General features: G+C 45.3%; 3 protein-coding genes and 1 pseudogene across 3 annotated transcripts; all 4 read right to left on the reverse strand.

Annotated features, from left to right (window-relative positions):
• Positions 1-277: 277 nt before the first annotated feature.
• Positions 278-1,800, reverse strand: LOC103635525 (clathrin heavy chain 1; the record flags this gene model as incomplete). The annotated part of the gene is made up of 5 exons (XM_008657958.4): positions 278-806; positions 891-1,001; positions 1,097-1,219; positions 1,341-1,526; positions 1,615-1,800. Coding segments are annotated over 5 exons (774 nt in total), but the record flags the coding sequence as incomplete, so codon positions are not given.
• Positions 1,801-2,542: 742 nt separating this feature from the next.
• On the reverse strand, positions 2,543-4,640 carry LOC103637089 (phosphoenolpyruvate carboxylase 1-like; annotated as a pseudogene).
• Positions 4,641-4,818: 178 nt separating this feature from the next.
• Positions 4,819-7,438, reverse strand: LOC103635524 (MLO-like protein 4). The gene is made up of 9 exons (XM_008657957.2): positions 7,319-7,438; positions 7,157-7,214; positions 6,471-6,679; positions 6,244-6,360; positions 6,089-6,149; positions 5,895-5,986; positions 5,543-5,617; positions 5,352-5,437; positions 4,819-4,915 (listed from the first exon to the last, which is right to left on the reverse strand). The coding sequence occupies exons 1-9, from the start codon at positions 7,436-7,438 to the stop codon at positions 4,819-4,821; spliced, it is 915 nt and encodes a 304-aa protein (XP_008656179.1).
• A 10,632-nt stretch (positions 7,439-18,070) lies between these two features.
• On the reverse strand, positions 18,071-19,798 carry LOC100276883 (uncharacterized). The gene is given in 1 exon segment (NM_001150586.3): positions 18,071-19,798. A coding segment is annotated over 1 exon segment (1,125 nt). The 5' UTR covers positions 19,522-19,798; the 3' UTR covers positions 18,071-18,396.
• Positions 19,799-20,603: the final 805 nt, after the last annotated feature.

The following is a 20,603-nucleotide window of genomic DNA, read 5'->3' on the forward strand; positions in this document are numbered from 1 at the left end:
ACGCAACGCGATGCGCTAGATGTATATTGCTCGCACACGAGGGCCATCACCCTTTTTATGCACCTTCACGGGTCACGGCCAAGCCTGGCGGTGCAGTATCGGAGCGAAAGAGCCCAGCCATGCCTTGCGTGACCGCTTAGCCATGTCTACAAAGATACATGTGTAGACTCTATGCTCGAGATATAGAACATAGCCATTGAATTTAGTAAATATAGTATGACTGATTGATTGAACTCCAAGATGGAGAACCTAGAAGAAAATAATGTAGGGCATTTGAACTACAAGTCGGGCTAATATATAGATTAACAGGTCGTAACAAGGAAACATACATTTGTCTATCGACACGCAAAAGATTTTATCACACCACTATACATACACATGATACCAGCTTTCAATAGCTCATGCTGAAACAACCTAATCATCCTATTTCCGATCCCATTGTAAAACATATCATAGGTTGCGCTTCTCAAGCTATGGGTCAGGCTGATTTCACTGACTCGCCCAAAAAAAAGTTTCCTGGTACAATAAAGAATATTGATTTCCCAAACTGTAAACCATGTACAGCTCCAATGAGGTTCCACTTATGCTTGCAATGGAACAATTCACATCATCATCTAAGCTCCCTGCAAAACCACAATTCAGTAGCCTCCCATTCCGAATGCTGGCATCGGACCAGGGCCCATCGGCAGCATACCCATCCCGGCCATGGGAGGCATGCCCATTCCACCCATCGGAGGTGGAGGGCCACCCATGCTAGGCATTGGTGGCGCCGGCAAAGCGAGAGGAAGCAGCTGCGCATACATGTTCTGCACATCGCATAAGAATGCAACTTGTCATGTCAATGCCTCAGCACGGAAACAAAACACACGCGAGCGCGGTTTTAGGTTTACCTGCTGAGCCACAAGGTCTTTCTCCTCCTTCTCCTTAGCTCTTTCTTCCTTCTGCGACTCGATCTTGTCCTTCACTAAATCATCCACCTTGCTAGTGTATTCACGAATGAACTGCGCAGACAGTCACATAGCACAGTAGGGATGTTACTATGGTAACTGTATGTAAGTAGACGTCGGCGCGAACATGGACAGAAATTACTACGTACCTGTAACAGGTACGGGAAGGCAAAGTCCACCATGTTGTTCATCCATGCAAGCTCAAGAGCGACATCCGGCCGGATCAGGTCGTAGCAAATGAAGAGGCAAGAAGCAAAACATTCTTTCTTACCCTGCATTACATATGATTGGATGCGTTTACTAATCAGAATGCAAGCATACGCCTTTTGCTGTATATAGTATTGAATTAGCTACTCCCATATCATCAGCCAATACAATGGGTTCGAACCAAACCTGCTCAATGAAATACACGAGCAAGTCCTCTGATAGTTCACGGTCGCCAGATTGTGAGCATGTCTCCATGCAGTCCTTGTACATGTTGTCTTTCTTCGATAGAGCAATGGACTGCTTCCACCTGCCAGCCTTCTTGTAAATGTAGGCGGCGATCCTCCTCATCTCCAGCAATTCATGCTTCTCAAGCTGCTCAATAAATTAACACATGTTATTAAATTAAAAGCGGTAGCGATAGGAATTGCACGACTGTCTGGCTATTTTATTTTTATTTTACCTTCTGGGCAAGACCAATCTGGTCAAAGTTGTCATGCATGTCAACTGATTCACGGAGTCTCTCGTAGTCCTCATCTTCGACATAAAGTTCATTCAAGGCTTCATTCACGGCAGAGACATTGTTACTCTGAACTGCAACCATATATGGTTTCACAAGATGCAACTGACCAGCCTGTCCAAAGAGCAACAAGAATCAGATTTTTGGGACGGAATTGAAACAGGGCTTCTATTCACAGTGCAAAACAGGGCTATTTCTTTCATCAGTTTCAACTTTGCATCAATAGGAGGACGGATAGAGAGTAGTTCAATTATCTGCACAAGGTTAAATTAGTTCAAATTCAAAGTGTCATATAACCTGACAATTGACCCCGCAATCAGGCATCAACTCTGAAGCTGCAGCAACAAATTCCTTCCCATATTTAGTTGCAAAGATCATTTTAAGTTGTAACAGTTTTAGTAGATCTGCACATCTTGGAGCAGCAAAACAGATACTTGATATTGCTTCTTTAAGATCAAAAGGACACTCCATGAAGCCAACAAAACAAGGAAACACAAATCAGTCAGCTTCATAGTCACAAATCAGTTAATCAATTTTATCAACTATAGCCCATTTGTATTCAAGAGAAGGAACCAGTATCCCTGCTTTATACTTCAAGATAATATGTCGTAATATAAATTGCAGCAACAAAGAAAATATCATCGGTAACATCCTTGGAGTTGGGATTATTTTTTCATGACTTAGTACTACATAATTATATTTTTATGTTGTACCACATAACTATCGATGTACTGCTTATTTATGAGTATCTCTGCTTTATACTCACATATGTACTGCTTATTTATAAGTATTTAAATAAAAAACAAAAAAGAGTATGAGTAATAATGAAGGCAAGCAGAAATTGAGTAACAGAAGGTGAAGGTGAATCTGCCTAGCTGAGCAGCAGCCTGTGAGAAGGTGAAGGTGACTGAAATCAGCAACAACAGCCATATAAGAAACCGCCTGTGAGAAGGTGAAGGTGACTGAAATCAGCAACAACAGCCATATAAGAAACCCTGATGCACAAGAGAAATGGAGTAACAGAATGTGCCCCCACTAATGATGTACAACTTATATGGTCGACTGCAAGCCTGGATCGTATGTCGGGTTTCTCAACAGATTGATTGGCTAACAATCGAATAGGCACAATGCAACAAATAGATAAAAGTTGTTGGAAATTTTCCCATTTCCTACAACAAAACAATACATTATGGTAGTAAAAGAATAATAGCCTTTTCAGGAGGCAACTAAAATACATTACAGAATTCTTGATCTTGGATGCTCTCAAGACTCTTGTAGATGAATGCATCCAATTCACTTGTTTGTTTATTGTTGCCATCTGTAGAATTCCTTTTATGGGCCTCATTCGAAGTATCACCTCCATTTCTTGAATCTGTTAAAACATCACATAAATCTTCAGACAAATGAACACTATGATCCATCTTAAGAATGTAGTGTGATATAAGATGAGAGCCAATATGATGATATACTTTACAATATATGGTTGTATCAAGTACCCATTATATATATCAGTTATGTACACTCTTATGGAAATCTGACACAATTAACACAATGCTATCTCCATGAGTAACCAATAAAAAACGGAGCCACATGATAAGTGCAGTAGATATTTTTAGCTAGAGATGATTATCTAAATGCACGTTCATTGGCAGCTATAACCGGCTGTAGTGAAATTTCTAGAAAAAAATTGATCAACTTGGTAACTCTCCCTTTGCACTACTTTGAGATATCACTGAAGACATGTTGTCAATATAAGAAATGCCATTAGAGCCCCCCACAATAGCAGTCCTTTGATATTAGACGTTAATACTATAACCAAAAAATGTAAATGCAATAATAAAATTAGAGCACAAATATCTATCGAGTTCCAAGTTTTGTGCATCAGGGTTTCTTATATCAATGAAGACATCTTGTGAATTTAGTGTCACCTAGTGTCCATAGAAGTGCAGATATAAGAAGAGGAATATAAAGATTAGGGCATTAAGCCATAGCATTCCTGTAGACAAAGAAGAAATCACTGACTTTAGTTGCATTCCCTGGTGTAAAATGTAATATGTACGTACCACTCTCTGCATAGCCTCATCGAGCTCCTGCTTGTCATCGTCAGTGATGTCCTGGCATTCAGCTGGGTTAGACAATTCCGGATCCTGCAGCGGCAAGACCAACATTTTTATTTATAAAAAAAATTAATGCTTAAAGATATATAACTTGAGTAGCATGCATATCGATCAAGCCCATTGAGAAATATATACCTGGCGTTTTTCTGCAGGAGCGAGCGGCGGGCGGACTGTGTGGGATGCGCGGTGAAGACGAGGTCGATGGTCTGGTTCTTGAGCGCCTCGAACACCTCCTTGGGGGACTTGCCGACCTCGGACACGAGGCGCTTGAGCGTCTCCTCGATGTCGGACTCGGTGGTGGCTGAGCCCTCGTCGGCGAAGCCACCTTTCTTGAGCTTGCTGTCGTTGCGGCGGCAGTGCGTGATCTGCACCTCCTCGGCGAGGTTGGCGAGGTTGAGCATGTGCAGGATGGAGCTCGCCACGAGGATGGCGTCGGCGGGGGCCAGCCCCGTGAGCTTGGCGCTGAGCTCGCCCAGCTTCGTCGTGTCTTCTTTGCCCTCGTAGTCGGCCGAGACCTCGTAGCACTCCTGGACCTGCATGCATGCATTACAGTAAGCACAGCAGTGTCACGCGCAGGCGGCAACCGGTCGAAGAAGAAATGGGCGGCGGCGGTGGTTAGTTACAAATTCGCGAAGGCTGGGCCCGTGGAGGTCCTGGAGGATGTTGAGGAAGCGGTCGACGAGCAGCGCATCGTACTCGATGAGCTTGTCGTCCTCGAAGACCTTGCCTGGGACCAGCTGACGGAGCTGCGCGTCGATGGAGTGGTGCTTCTCGCCGGGGCCGGGAGCCTTGGTCGACGCCATGGCGCGACGGGAAGCTAAGCGGGGAAGCGAGACGGTTGGAGCGGCACGGCGTGCTCGTGCTGCTGCGATGCGATTGGTGATCAATGCAATGCGCGGGTGGGAATGGAAAGGGCAAAACAGGAAAATGAAAAAAAGGCAGAACAAAAAAACGCAGGCTACCCTACAGCCTTAATAAGTATTAGAGATACCTGCAATTTTAGAAAAGAGCCAAATAGTGTCACACGGGTTTAAGCTTGGAGGCAAGGGAAGAAGAGAGATTTGGAGCGAGTGGTACCATGAACATTGATTAATATGCAGACAATCGCATATGCCCAAAGTGGCCAACTGCAAAAAATAGATGTGCTCGTGTATGAATACCACATGTAGCAAAAATATTAAAGAAAATTAATAGCTCTTGATATGCTATAACCAAGTTCGAAGAAGGCTAAATATTTAGATAGCTTTAACTGGCATTATCAATCGGAAGGAGCAAAGAAGTCCCTAAAGTTTGGGTCACTATGTAGCTACCAACATATGTATTGGAAAAATCCATCATAGGCCTTCTTCTTAAATGCAATGCCGCGGGGGCGGTCTTACCTCCGTAGGTCCAGTTTCCTCAACACAGCCACCATACTGGATCTCATGGGAAACTATTTCTAGACCAGTATACTTGAATGCTTCATTATTCGAATCAAGAAATCTACTCTATCAAAGGTAGTTTTCTTGATGCTTAATTGATCACATGAAAAGTGGATACTCTGTAGAGTAAATCCTGCTTTACCTGATACCAATAGTCCCATTGTAATCATCTTCCATGCTCCGTACCATGTATTTCTGGAAGTCATATGAATGTGGTAGCTTGTGATACTAACAAGAAAATCACATGAACAAAGTGGCATATTAGAATCATCTTGGCAGGGGGAGGAGGTGGGCGAGGATGCTAAAACATTAGAAAAAAATTAGAGTAGTCACTGTGACAAAGCCCAACCTCAGTGCCAAATAGTCTGACCTTATTATGGAGCCCTTGAATTGACGCAAAAAGCAAAGCTGCAATGCAATTAAAGAAACTTTAAATCCGAGTGATTATGGATGTATACTACTTATTTGAGGCTTCAGATACATGAAACTTTTGACTTTATGGTCGGTGACACTCTTAGATGTTCTTTCATCAGTAAACTTGAGGTTGAATTCGAAATGTCTGGATGAGCTAGAAAAATAAGGCATTTTTATGTCTTTACACGGTGATACATTAATCAGATAACAAAGGATGATACAGTTAGTATCTGTTCTACAGAAAGATCAAGAAACAGAAAAGGAATTTTACCATCCAAATAAGTATTTTATTTTTGCTCCATGGATGAGAAGCATTGTTAAAAACAAAGGTTGACTGCTTTCTCATCACCTTGGTTCTCCTAGCTGAGAGAGACAAAAATCAGTGAGGTAGTACACATCAACAGGGTTGCATAAAACATGGCCAAACAAAGCATCCACTTCCAGCAGATGACCGGATGACCCTACCTTTCAATTCCTCAGCACCAATTGGACCTGCTAAGGTTTCCCACTTCCTCCAGTTATAGATCTGCACCAATAGCAGAAAGATATATACCATAATAAACTCAGAAGAAAATAAGAGGGAAAAATGTCAGAGCCGCAATCAGGCAGTGAGCACGAACCTTGATCATGGACAGAACCACTGTTACAAAACTGTACAGCACATGAGTGATACCAAGGATGAAGAGAAACCGGTGCAGCTGCTCAAGGCCCTCGTACAAAACAAAAGGTTCATGGCCCTGCAAGTGACAGATTAGGTTCCAACCCAAGCGATGAGTGAACAGTGTGCTCCGCTCCCAGTTCCATTGACCTCAATAGGCTGGGAGCAGGACATCTGGGTTACCAATACCTCGCCACAGACATGCAGCCGCTGGCCACCGAACATGTTCCTGTCGAGCGACGTCTGGTTGGCATCCGTGTTGCGCAGCAGGTCCTGGTAGTTGCTCTCGAAGCAGATGTAGAAGCGGCTGGTGAAGAGCGAGGACGGCACGCAGATCTCCGATATGAAGCACGTCGTCTGGCTGAGCAGCAGCGAGATGACTCCGAGCAGCATCAGCTCTGCGTGCAGACATGGCTTCTATTGGTGAGAGGCTAACAGTCGAACAGCTTGCGAGAGGCGGCAGTGGCAGCAGAAACATTCACGGTTGAGCTTGAGCAGGTAGGAAGAAGTGAGTGTGACGAGGTCGCCACAGGGTATCTAGATCCTTGGAGACAATGTAGTACCCTGTCTAAAGCTAGCAGCATTGCAAGGCAATGAATAGTACTACCAAACTACCAACCCGTCCATGAATATTCAGTTGCAGTAAGCAAACAAACAAATCAACATCAGCCGGTCAGAAAGGCTGCTGAGTGCTGAGCTCCTCAAATTGTGGAATGATACATGGTATGGTAGTCACATGTACAGTAGTGCACCACTACCTAGTCCAGCAATTCAGCAGGCAGCACAAGAGCTCATTCAGATTAGGGCGATAAAAAGCAGGTGAGGACGAAGGAAAGGACGAGACGGCGAGGGAAGGAGGGGAAGTGGGAACGTACCTTCGCGGATCTTCTCGAGCGCGGCGAGCATGGCCTTCCGCTTGGTCTTGCGCAGCCACTGCGGTGCGGAGCGAACAACAGCCGGCGGGGGTCAGCTAAGCGAACAGCAGCAAAGCAGTAGTGAGGCGAGAAGAATGCCCCGTGCGGGCGGGACTCTGTCACCTTGGCGAAGCGCGAGAGGGAGCGCTCGACGAGGAAGCAGGCAGCGACCATGAGCGTGGTGACGGTTGCCACGGACCAGGTGGACGTCTCCGCCAGCGACCGCCCCTGCTCCACCGCCATCCCGCCCCGCTCAGCTCACTGCCGGATCACTCGGCTCCCGCCACCTTCAGTTCTAGCTCTGATCTGCCCTGGTATCTGGATTTGCGCGATGGTATTATTGGGATTTGGAAGCGGTGAGGAAGTGGTGAGGCCGGAGTAGTTAATGCGGATCGAGGCGGAGGGGAGGTGGGTGGGCATGAGGATAACGTGAGAGCAAGGACAACGACGTTGAGGATGCCGGTGATGTAGGCGGCTGCGCCACCAAACCCTAGACCCTAATCTCCATGGTAGAGGCGAGCGCAGAGCAAGACAAAAGAAGACGCGTACCAGAGAGATGGGGAGGCCGAGGCCCAGTTCCCACCGACGCCGCAGTCGGCGCCGCCCTTGCTCGCGTCGTAGAGGAGAGAAGTGGTGGAGTTAGGACGTGGTTGTGGACCTCTCACCACCACCAACCCGAGTGGCCGAGAGCGAGCCGCGTCGAGATCATGGTGGCGGCCCAACGACCGTGTCCGGCGCGATCTGGTGAAACCGAGCAGGTTGGGGAAGAAGCGAGACGAGAGGGACGGAGAGAGAGGGAGGGGGAGAGGGCGGTGGCGTCGGTTCCAGAGAGGGAGAGGTTGCTCGTGGCGTCGGTTCCAGAGAGGGAGGACACACGCGGGCGGATGGATCGCGAGCGGCTAGCGCGGGCGACTACCGTGACACGGACGATCGAGATCGATCAACGGCAGAACGGCAGAACGAGGGAGGCAGACTACTATTGCTTACTTAATAAGTAGTAAAGATTCATATAGATGAAGATGAACTTAGACACATATACAAAACATAGACATTAAATATTTTATGAACCCATTAATTAACTAAAACGAATTTTAATTTAGGACGGAGGGATTAACATTTTTAATGTTTGACAAAAAATATGATGTAGAAGGTGTGCATTATAAAAATAATAATACACGGAATGAATTGCACGTGGACACAAAGGGCGCCATATCCATGCTCTGAGTCTGGGTTCGTTGGATGTCTCAATCTTTTCTCTCCATCGTATCAACAGACAACGAACGATCACAAATCATGGAGCTTTCTCCATCATTTTCAATAGATATACTTAATACGTTTAAAATAATTCTATATGAAAAAGTCAATTTCTTAAATTCATCTAAATATATAATAAAATATTTTAATATTTATAACCCATAGCATGTACTATTATGTTAATTATTGCATATAACTTTTATAGTACTCTTATTTGGAGATGCAAATATTGATAACATTTTAATAACTCCTTGAGAAAGGAGGGGTTTTATAGTTATATTCTGGAACGGAGCGTTCATGTGGATGTAAAGGTACGCTCCGTTCATGTGGACGTATTGTTTTAATATAATACTAGGTATGTACCCGTGCGTTGCTACGGAAGTTAAAAATTAGTATAAAACATAAATACTGAATGACAAAAACATTATGATATACAAAATCCATGTAACACTAATATTATATTGACGACATAAATGTGTTTTATTATTATAAATAGAATGAACAGATCTCGAACAAACACTATAATATTGCATAAATTATTTTTAAAGAATCAATACAGAATAGACAAATATCTCGACAATTTACTAAATACACAGAATCAAAAAACAAAGATTGTGTACTGGCCTTCTACGCCATCGTAAACAAGCTTTTTGTGGCACAAACTTGCCGATATCCATGGAGCCCAAGATGTTGACCTTTTAGGTGATGGGGCTCCAGAGGACCAACGACTTAGAGAGAGATCTTCATAAACCAACACTGCATTAAGTATCATATCTAAAAGAAACAACCCCAAAAGACATACACCCAACTCCGAAGCTCTTTGTTTGAGAGCAGTCATTGCCTCTTCTGGTTGTGGAGCAGTATAGGCCAGAACTCCTTTCTAACACAAAGGACCAAAAAATAAGAAAATTGGCTATATATAATTTGAATAGCCAAAAATAGTTAAACAAAACCTGCATACCTGAATACCTGAAGAATATCCTGTTTAGTCATCTTCAGTCATATGCATACCTACATAAATGAAGAAAACAGGAATAGGTAGCCCTTCATACATGAAGATGCAGTCATCTGCAGACATGAAGAATGATGGATATAAGCTGCACATATACAGGCAAATGTATTACACAAATAGATACAGGTATGCAAAACCATATAACTGCAAACTACATAATTGCATTTTCAGAATCTTCAGGTCTCCACAACAAAAACAGGTCTAGGTAATTTGCATAACAGAGGCTCATAACTGTAGATCAATTTAGATAACTGCATAACATATTTTACAACAAAATAACACACAAGATTACTTTGTTACGTAAGAAAATGAGGCAACTCACAAGACAAGGTGAAGAGAAAAACAGATTTAGCAAGTACATATATATGGATTGAAAAAATAAACTACACCAGCACATGACATTGGTTACTAAAAAAATAAATCGTAACATTAGAGTTTGAATCTACAAGGAATTTTAATGAATTAACAAGCTACTCGACCGATAACTCAGCATTTATGCTGACAGATACTCATTTGCTCCATTGTACTGTACCATTGGATGAAGATGAGCCACTTCCTGATCTGCTTGAGCTGCTAGCAGCCGGGGAATCCCTATGAATCTCCACTGACCGGTAATTCACTATTGGCATCTCGTCCTCTCAGCCTCCATTTCTTTCTTCGGAATGTCAGCCTGGCAAAAAAAACAAAACAAAACAGATCAGGAATACTGAGTTTGTTCAGGTTTTTAAAGTTCAAGATTACAACACAATTAGCTTTTGTCTGGTGGCATGCTATCACTATTCTTAGGAGATAGTACGAATGAAAGTTGAATGATTGTTTTTTCCTACAGGTCCACAATGTACCATGGTGTGCAACCTGACAGGATTATGTAATGTATTGACAAATTTAAAAATAACAAAAACTAAACTTTACACGAGTGGTTAATACATGGAACAAAAACTGAAAATACTAACCTTAAAAAAAGCTCACTCTTGTTTCTTTAGAATATTTTCCATGAACTGAGGCAAATGGGGAGTAGGCTCCTGCTTGTAAGTTCGTAAACAGCTAAACCAAAAAGAGAAAAGAACCAAACAGAGAATATACTGAACAATGAAGGACCATAGCGGACTCACCTAGACGTTGGTGGGCGCAGGATGGAGTCAATGGTCGATGGTGGGCGCAGGATGGAATGGCGACCTTTTTAATGAGGGTGAGCGCGAAATTTGGGGTATAGTTGTTGTGATTGCTTGACCGAGATCGTGCTTTCCAAAATCGGCGACGAAGATTGGGCTTTCCAAATTTGTGGGTGCAGCGCATAGGAGAAGGTAATGCTGGAGCCTGCAGCACGTAGGGGAACGCGATGCTGGGGCTGGGCGCCATTGACCAAGCTTCCAAATTTGTGGGTGCAGCGCGTAGGGGAAGGCGATACGGGGTCCTGGGCGGAATTGCTGTGCCTGCCAAATTTGTGGGTGCAGCGCGTAGGGGAAGGCAAAGCAGATCTGGGCGCCATTGCCGTGGCTTCCAAAGGATTGGTCGCTGGTGCATGTAGGGGAAGCCGGGAAGGCTTTGCCGGGGCCTGGCTAGTCGAGCGGCTGCGCTGGCAAGCCTGGCATGGCTGGTCGGGCATGTGCGCTGAGGGATAGCCGAGGTGGGTCCAGTTGGCAGTAGGAATATGTGTTGCCGAGGCGGGTCCACATGGCAGTCGGCAGGCTGCGCGTAGGTGCCTAGGTGGAGACGAGGCGGGGGCATTGGCCGCGCCAGCGCCCACACTGGTGTCTTAATAGTAGTAGGGATAAATATTCCAACCTAAATAGACTTAATTGATGTCGAACAAACATTATCAATATCGCACAAATTATTTCTAAAGAATCAATATAGACTCTTTTGACGACCGTGTACTAATCTATTCTTTTTTAGCGATATTGATAAGTATTGTATGTTTGCACAACATCAGGTAATATCCTCATGAGAAATTGAGATAATGAAAGGTTGGGTTTAGAAAATTGAGTCAAGCAAAACTGAGAAGAAACAACTAAGGTTGGCCTCAGTTAGTAGGTAGCAGTGGCTTAGCAATAGCAGTTTTTAGTTAGCAGTGGCTTCAGCTAGCAAATAGCAGTTTAACAAGTTTGAACAGGTTCTAATTAGCAAGTAGTAGTGGCTTAGCAGTATCAGTTAAGCAAGTTGCTTAGTAGTAGCAGGTTTCAGTTTAGCAGTAGCATGTTTCCGAGACTGATCAGGGCAAAGCAACTGATTCTAGCCAATAGGAGGTTTTAAGGTTGCAAGGGAAAAGGGGTATTATCGGTGATGGTAAGATTCTGTCAAGTCAAACTGAGGTGGATGGGGAGGCTGGTAATGGTAGGATTCCAATAGAGAGGTGTTTTAAAGCTCCTGCCGAAGAACAATGGTGATGTGATGGAGAGTAATGATTGCAAGGTGGATGAAGACACTGGGGACGATAGGATTTCAATGAAGAACACTAAGGTGGTTGATCTGCAAGCCACATCTGGCCATGTGATCAACAAGCTTGAAATGAAGAAGCCAAGGGAAGGACGGCGTATCAACAAACATAAGCAAGATCTCAGGAACAAGATAAAACATTTGCTTTTAGATAATGGGTGAAAATTGACGTAAGGCAGAGGAAAAACGAAGATTATGAAGACTCAGTCTATGTTTCTCCTAACGAGACTGGCTATTGGTGCAGTTTTCCAAGAACAGTTTCAAAATATGGGTCACTCATCTAAACTTAATAATACTAAACCAGGTGCTTCATTAGCTCTATATCGAAGGATGATCTAGCATTGCTAAAAAAGAATATAGTGAAGAAGACTAATAAGAAAATTTGTGGTAATGAAAAGAAACCTGGGGTTAGCAGAAACATAATCTCAAAAGATATCCTTGCTAATAGAGATTCTAGAAACAAGCACCAGAACAAGGAGAATAGACAATTCAGTTTAGTAGTATTTTACTGAAAACTGAATAACTGAAAATCGAATGAGACTCTATCGTAACCTCCTAGACTGAAATAAAATAGCACATAGCAGTATAACATAGATCAAACATACCAGTATGAACTATGAACAAAATTGAGCTAAGTATTAAGAGAGAAAAAGAGAAAGCATAAAGCAACTAACCAAATCTTGGAGGACTTATCAAAAACTAAATTGCAGATGTTCTGGGCCTGCACACATATCAAAAGATCAAAGAGTATACTTGAGAATGGATGAACAGTAAGGCAGGACACATAAGAGTACTTACCATAGCAAAAATATATTTTAAAATAGTGTAGCTTAAATGGTAAAACTGCTGATGGCATATGAATTCTATGAAGGTTGCTCATTTGCCTTATTATTACACTCTAAACTTTAGTAAAACAATCGATTGCAGGTATTTTCAAAGAAGCAAAGTATCCACAGAACAGAGACGCTGCTTCAAAGAAACAAAGTATCCACAGAATATTACAACTGAGCCGTTTCCATTTAGTATTGTATGGTAGTTACACAGTTTGGGATCAGCATTGTTTTTGTGGGCTCTATTACGACTAAGTCTGCACACAGTGTGCTTGCTGGTCACAAACAGCACAAGGTGTAGGTAATACATGCACAGAAATAAAAATACAGAATTCATTGAAGATATGTCTAAGATTTGTAAATTAGAATGAAAAATGTATACAATTTCTAAAAATGACTAAATGAAGAAATGAACATAGTTTCATAAGCAAGTTTGAAACACATATGTATCTTGCACTCATGTCCTTTCTTTAGATCAAATAGAATGACAAATGGAGTAATAAAATGGCCATGTGGCAGAGAGGAAAGGGGAAAACAATAATCTTCAGTTCGAACTAAACAGTCTTAGAAGTAATTGAAGTAGTTTTATCATTCCAAAACAAATCTGTTCTGTATGTGTGTTGTAAATATGTGCAAAGTTTCATAACTATTTTACAATATATGCACACAACAAACATATCGCAGCAACTTGTTTATATTTTTATTCAGTCTAGAAACCATGTGGTCCTTATTCTTAATCACAACGATGTAACTAATATAGATAGTGACAAACAACTGCACATGTATGTTGTGGATTTTTCATAAATTCATATGGACTAATAAGCTAACAGAAACTACTACTAATTGGTTGGACAAGAAAAGAAATACTGAACTTCAATAGCTTCTCTAGGCATTCTGAAACCTTCAAAAATTATGTTTCTTTCTTTTCTAGGTTTGTTCCCCTTGGCATTCTTCTTGGAACTATATTCCAAAGCAGGATATAAGCACTACATAACAACATCAACTGACCATGTGTCAACACATAAAATGTATTGAAACATAAGGATCTGCGTTGTATGGTTACAGTACAAAGAGTTTCTAATCAGATCTGTACGCTGACCTAGGCCATGGCGCCCAAATTAGCCAAATCCCACCCGAGACGAACAAAATTGGGTTAGATTCGACTCAAATCCAGGGAAATTGCATGATTAGAAAGCCAAATTAGAAAACCTCAAAAATTACCCATCCCAAAACCCTAACCCTAAGATGAGAAGGGACCTACCTGGTTCCTGTTCACGACCGCAAATGGCATGACGAGCCGTCGCGCGTGGACGCCGTCGTCCTGTCTAACGAGTGTGGGCAACCGCGGGTCGCCATGTCGGCCACAGCGCGACACGACTCATCGTGAATGGATCTGGCAGAGCACGACATGGGCCCTGAGCTTTGTCCATTGTTGCTATTGTTGGACCCAGAGCTGATATGCTGCTCCTGTCCTTGGTGTGTGTGCACTCACCGTTGTAAGAAACCCCTCGGTGAAGCCCTTTGATGGAGCCGCACACGGCTTACTCGCATGCAGCGCCGGCGAGAGGGCCCGTGAGGGCACCGACGAGAGGGCCCATGAGAACGGCGGCCAACTCGGCTGATCATGAGCGAGGCGGGGAGGACGTAGGCTCTCCCTGGGCATCATGCGAGTGGGGTTAGGGGTGGGGGTGGGAGGTGATTATCAGGGCACCATACCAAGGGAAGGCGGCGTACCATCGCTGGGCATCGCGCGAGCTAGGGGGTGGGGCGATTTTCCCCTTGTCCCTATGGGAGTAGGCTTTGGTGAGCTCCGCATGATCCACGACCTCGACCTTCCTCTACACGGCGACCCATGCCTTCTCCTTGTGTAGCGCTGTCGCCTTCGGATTTTGGAAACCACCGTCGTGTGGGACCCGAACAGGGAGGAAGACAGGCAGAGAGCGGTTACTGCGGATGGAGTGCAGGCTAGTGTGAATGGAAGTGCCGAGTGCACATGCGAGGATGGAAGGGGGCCGCGGAGGAGGGGGCGAGGAGGCTGCTTGGTGCGGCATTCTCGGGAAGGGGTCCATCAGCGGCGGGCATCTTGCGCAAGGGAGGCGGGGAAGACGGGAGCGGGGGCGAGCGGAGCGCGTCGACGTCGTGGGAGGCAGAACACGACCACATGTGCACGCCTACGTTAAGAACATATAGAGTAGTAAAGATTTACAGCCATGTATTGTTCAAGTGGATGAGCCGTTGTCGGTTAGATGGTGACCGAGCGGCCTCCACGCCAGCCACATGGATAAACAATGTTGAGGGTTACCAAAAGCTCGTTCATGCAGAATCGTTGTCAAAAGGGCAAGTGCACATGAATGAATATCTTTTCTTGGGCACTCTGCCAAGTAGGAGTAGAACTATTGTCAATGCAAGTGCAAGAACTATATATATATATATATATATATATATATATATATATATATATATATATATATATATATATATATATATATACGGCGGCACTAAAATGCACCTGGGTGCATTCTCTATATTGAATGCACCCACCTGCAATAACACCCTGAGCACGTCCTCGGCCCTTCTGTACGCGCGCCTCCCTGCCCCCCGCCGCCGCGTGCCTCCGTGTCCCCGCGCCACCCTCTCCCTCACCGCCGCCGAGCGCCACCCTCTCCCCCACCGCCGCCGAGCGCCTCCCTGTCCCCGCGCCGCCGAGCGCCTCCCTGTCCCCGTGCCGCCGCGTGCCTCTCTGTCAGCGCGCCTCCCTGTCCCCCGCATTAGGTGTGATTGCAACTGCTGAATAATTCTACCCAAATATCTGTTAAAAAATGTAAACAAAATGATTGCAACTGCTGATGTGTTGTAATTGCAACTGCTGGTGTGGTGTGATTGCAACTTCTATATAACTATGTCCAAAAATCTGTTAAACAAACAATGATTGCAACTGCTGGTCTGGTGTAATTGCAACTGCTAGTCTGGTGCGATTGCAACTTCTATATAACTATGTCCAAAAATCTGTTAAACAAACAATGATTGCAACTGCTGGTCTGGTGTAATTGCAACTGCTAGTCTGGTGCGATTGCAACTTCTATATAACTATGTCCAAAAATCTGTTAAACAAACAATGATTGCAACTGCTGTCGGGTGTAATTGCAACTGCTGGTCTGGTGTGATTGCAACTTCTATATAACTATGTCCAAAAATCTGTTAAAACAAACAATGATTGCAACTGCTGTCTGGTGTGATTGCAACTGCTGTCTGGTGTAATTGCAACTGCTGGTCTGGTGTGATTGCAACTTATGTGAAGAGGTTGAGCCGTTCACGGAGAAAGAGGGGCGTGGGCGGGAAAGTGAAAAGGTTCTGTCGGGAGCGTGCGGGAGGGACGAAGACGTGCGGGAGGGACGAAGACGGCCTAGGTGGGACGGTTGGCTCGGACCTGGCGCGTAGGTTCGGCCTGGGTGCATTCTCTATATTGAATACACCCAGGTGTAATATATAAATATATACTTTATGTATATATATAGTATATATTTATATATTACACCTGGGTGTATTCAATATAGAGAATGCACCCAGGCCGAACCTACGCGCCAGGTCCGAGCCAACCGTCCCACCCAGGTCGTCTTCGTCCGTCTTCGTCCCTCCCGCACGTCTTCGTCGCTCCCGCCCTCTCCCGACAGAACATTTTCACTTTCCCGCCCACGCCCCTCTTTCTCCACGAACGACTCAACCTCTTCACATAAGTTGCAATCACATCAGACCAGCAGTTGCAATTACACCAGACAGTAGTTGCAATCATTGTTTTGTTTAACAGATTTTTGGACATAGTTATATAGAAGTTGGAATCACACCAGACCAGCAGTTGCAATTACACTAGAAAACAGTTGCAATCACACCAGACAACAGTTGCAATCATTGTTTGTTTAACAGTTTTTTGGACATAGTTATATATAAGTTGCAATCACACTAGACCAGCAGTTGCAATTACACCAGACAACAGTTGCAATCATTGTTTGTTTAACAAATTTTTGAACATAGTTATAAAGAAATTGCAATCACACCAGACCAACAGTTGCAATTACACCAGACAGCAGTTGCAATCATTGTTTGTTTAACAAATTTTTGGACATAGTTATATAGAAGTTGCAATCACACCAGACCAGCAGTTGCAATTACACCAGACCAGCAGTTGCAATCATATTTTTTTAACAAAATTTCCAGAGTTATTCAGTACTTGCAATCACATCAGAGCAACTCAGCAGTTGCATCCACACCACACCAGCAGTTGCAATTACAACACACCAGCAGTTGCAATCATTGTGTTTACATTTTTAACAGATATTTGGGTAGAATTATACAGCAGTTGCAATCACACCTAATGCGAGGGACATGGAGGCGCGCGGCGGCGCGGAGACATGGAGGCACGCGACGGCGCGGGGACAGGGAGGCGCTCGGCGGCGGTGGGGAAGAGGGTGGCGCTCGGCGGCGGTGGGGGAGAGGGTGGCACTCGGCGGCGGTGGGGGAGAGGGTGGCGCGGGGACAGGGAGGCGCGCGGCGGCGGGGGGCAGGAAGGCGCGCATACAGGAGGCCGAGGCGTGCTCGAGGTGTTATTGCAGGTGGGTGCATTCAATATAGAGAATGCACCCAGGTGCATTTTAGTGTCGTCGTATATATATATATATATATATATGAGCAAACAAAAGTCTATCCTGTAGATGATGCAGCCATGCAGGCTGAACATAAGACAGATCCCAGTAAATTGAAGAAAATAATGCATTGATTCTAGTGACTGAACAAATCCAAGAACAGGCAGCCATGCACAAGCAGTGAAAAGGCATAGAGAAATTAGTTTGCAATTGTAATATCAATATATTTGGTAAAGGTATTTGGAACCAAAGTATTTTTAGAGTTTTGAAGTACAACCATGAAGAATAACATAATATTTTTTAACAAAAGGTGTTTGGTTACATCGTAAAAAACTCTGTTTTAAATATTATGGTTTTATAAATACCATGATATTTTAGAAGTATTTGAAACTCTACTATAATCCAAATTTTTTTTTCATAACTAGTTTTACACATGTATATTAAATATTATAATTTGAGATACTTTGTCTTCAAACATATATTACAAAGAGATGTAAAAAAATACTACGGTTGTGCTATGATATCTTAAAACCGTAATATTCTTCAAAACACGCCGTGAGCAGGATTTGTTTCTTCAAAACCTACTTTGCTTCCAAACACGCCGTGAGCAGGATTTGTTTAGACCCGTAAGAATCCTTTAATCCAGATACAAGAGCTCGTTTCACTTCAGTAGAACAAAAAAAGATACCCAACACAAACGGTAGTGTGGCAATAAAACAGCGGTTCCAATTTCTCGTAGCATCAGGTTTACAATTTTAAGCAAATCTCTTTATATCCTATGCTGCAAATCAACCGGCATCCTTATTCTACTCAACCATTCTCAGTTTCTCACAAACAACAGCAACAGCAAGAAGAAAGAAATAAAGAATACACATCCCACGTGTATCAGAACATGACGAAAATCCGGATTGCTATATGCAGGCACGCATAATTATGTCTAGAAACAGCTCAAGTGGTAGGAGCGAGCATCTGGCAATGGCAGGGTGCAGTCTTTGATGCAATACCATGTCAGTCGGAGTGTCCACTCCAAGATCAGGAGTAGAGTGGGCGGTCGGTCCAGGCGCCCGCGACGTGGCCGTTCTCGCAGACGTAGGCGCGCACCACAGGCTCGCCGTCGTCGTGGTAGCCGTAGAAACTGCGGAGGCAGAAAGCCGAGTAGAGGTCCCAGGTCTCTTTGCAGCCGCAGAAGGCGCATTCGACGGCGACGGTGGGGCGGCGCGTGTCCCTGAGCGCGCGCCGGACCTGAGACCGGGCGAAGTTGTGGAACACGCCGCGGAAGACCATGTACTTGCGTCGCTCCTCCTTGTGCACGCACCCGGGCCAGTCGCAGAGGTATAGCCGGTCGCCGCGGAAGCGGCTGGCAAGGAGCTTGTTCCCCTGCTCACGGCTCAGCGTCCAGGACCCCGATGCCAGGTGCGCGCCGACGGTGCCCAGCCACCGCCGCGGATGCAGTCGGCTCCCGGCCACCACGCCGCGCCGGGCGACGCCGCATGAGACAGCATTTGTGGTCGTTGCTTCCTCCACGTCGCGGATCGCCGCCACGGGCGCGGGCGGGGCGGGTTCCACAGCCGCAGCGGCAGGCGGGATCTGCAGCTCGGACGAGCAGTCGTATGCCGCGTCCAGGTACAGGTCGTCGTAGAGCGACCACGCGGCGACGTTGGCAGATTCGCCGGCGCGGGGCGCGCTCCCGGCCGCGACGATGGTTCCGCTGTGGCGGGAGGTGGCCGTGGCCTCGAACCCCTCGGCGGAGGAGGCGTCGGTGCGGGCGTAGATGGGGACGTCAGGCCCGATGTCGAGATCGAGCCCGAAATCGTCGGTGGGCTCGAGGAGCACCCCGGCGCGGAGGAGCCCCGGGCAACAGACGGAGAGCTTGTGGAGCGCCGCCCAGGCCGCGGGCGCCCCGTCCGGTGACGGCGCGGGGAGGAGCTCGGCGGGGAGCGCCCGCGACAGTCGCGGCGGGAGGCAGGCCGCCCGGAGCAGAGCGGCGAGGCGCGGGGACGCGCAGGAGGCCCGCGCCCAGTCCCGCGGGTCCGCCTCGAGCCGTCCCAGGATCTGTAGCAGCACGTCATCCGCCAGAGCGGACAGCGGCGACGACCCCTCCTCCGGCGTCCTCTTGACGCGCGCGCTTTCGCCCTCCTCCGCCTGCTGTTCGTCCATGGCGATCGGCAGGGTGATTTGTTTGATGCTTCCGCGGAGGTAGGAGACAGTGGATTGTTTATTTGGTCCTTTTTTCCCCTTCCTTTCGGCTGCGATCTTTTTTTTTCTTTTGATAATATTCGGTGGCGAACTGGGGATTGGTGTTTTGGATGGTGGAGGATTTTGTGGTGGTGATGTAATCTAGCTACACCAATTATTTTGTGCGGTTGCAACGTGTGGACGCCCGTTGCGCCTGCAGTGTTTGTTGGCAGCTGTTAGGGCTTGTTTGGGATCAAAGGTAATGGAGTGGATTGAGGGGGCTAGAATCCCCTACTACTTAATTTTGAATAGTGAGGGATTATAGCCCCCTCAATCCCCTCCATTACCCTTTGTTCCAAACAAGCCCTTAGGGGTGGAGGGGAGCCCGGCTCGCTGTGGCTCGGTCAGGCAACGAGCTATAGGTGTACATTCGGGCCGCTCGGCTTGACCCGGACCAAGTCTGAAAAGGCTCGTATTGTTTAAATTTCGGGCCGGTTCAGCCCGTTTGAATTTTGGACCGTGCTGGGCCGGCTCATGGGCCTAGCCCTCGGCCCACGGTCTGGCCCGTAATTGCTTAAACGTGCCGGGCTCATTTCGGGCGACCCGAAATTATAAAAGCCCGAAATTTACATTAGGAAATTCAATTTTTGGCCCGAATTTCAGTTTTTGGCCCGAAATTCACATCAGAGCCCGAAATTCAAAACAAATTTAATAAAACAAATAAAAGATAAGACAAATAAATTTGACCAAAAGCAAACTTAATATTTGTATTAAGTTACTAGAGCTATGCAATGACTACCTCGTTTACAAATCATTTTGTTAGAAAGAAAAGAGTATAATCAGCTCTAAATAAAGTTCGTAAGTTCAGTTTATTATCTAATGTTCATAATAAAAATAAAATTACATCACATACTCTAATTCAAAGCTACAAAAAACATCTAACTAACATTATCTATAGCTTTGTGTTCTTTATCAAGTACATGAAAGTGTGGAATGAAGTGTGATTTTAATAAATATATGGGTCTTTTTGTGCCTCTATATGGGTCATTTCGTGCCTGCCTTAA

Source organism: Zea mays, chromosome 8 (assembly GCF_902167145.1).
Source record: "Zea mays cultivar B73 chromosome 8, Zm-B73-REFERENCE-NAM-5.0, whole genome shotgun sequence".
Taxonomy (NCBI): Eukaryota; Viridiplantae; Streptophyta; class Magnoliopsida; order Poales; family Poaceae; genus Zea; species Zea mays.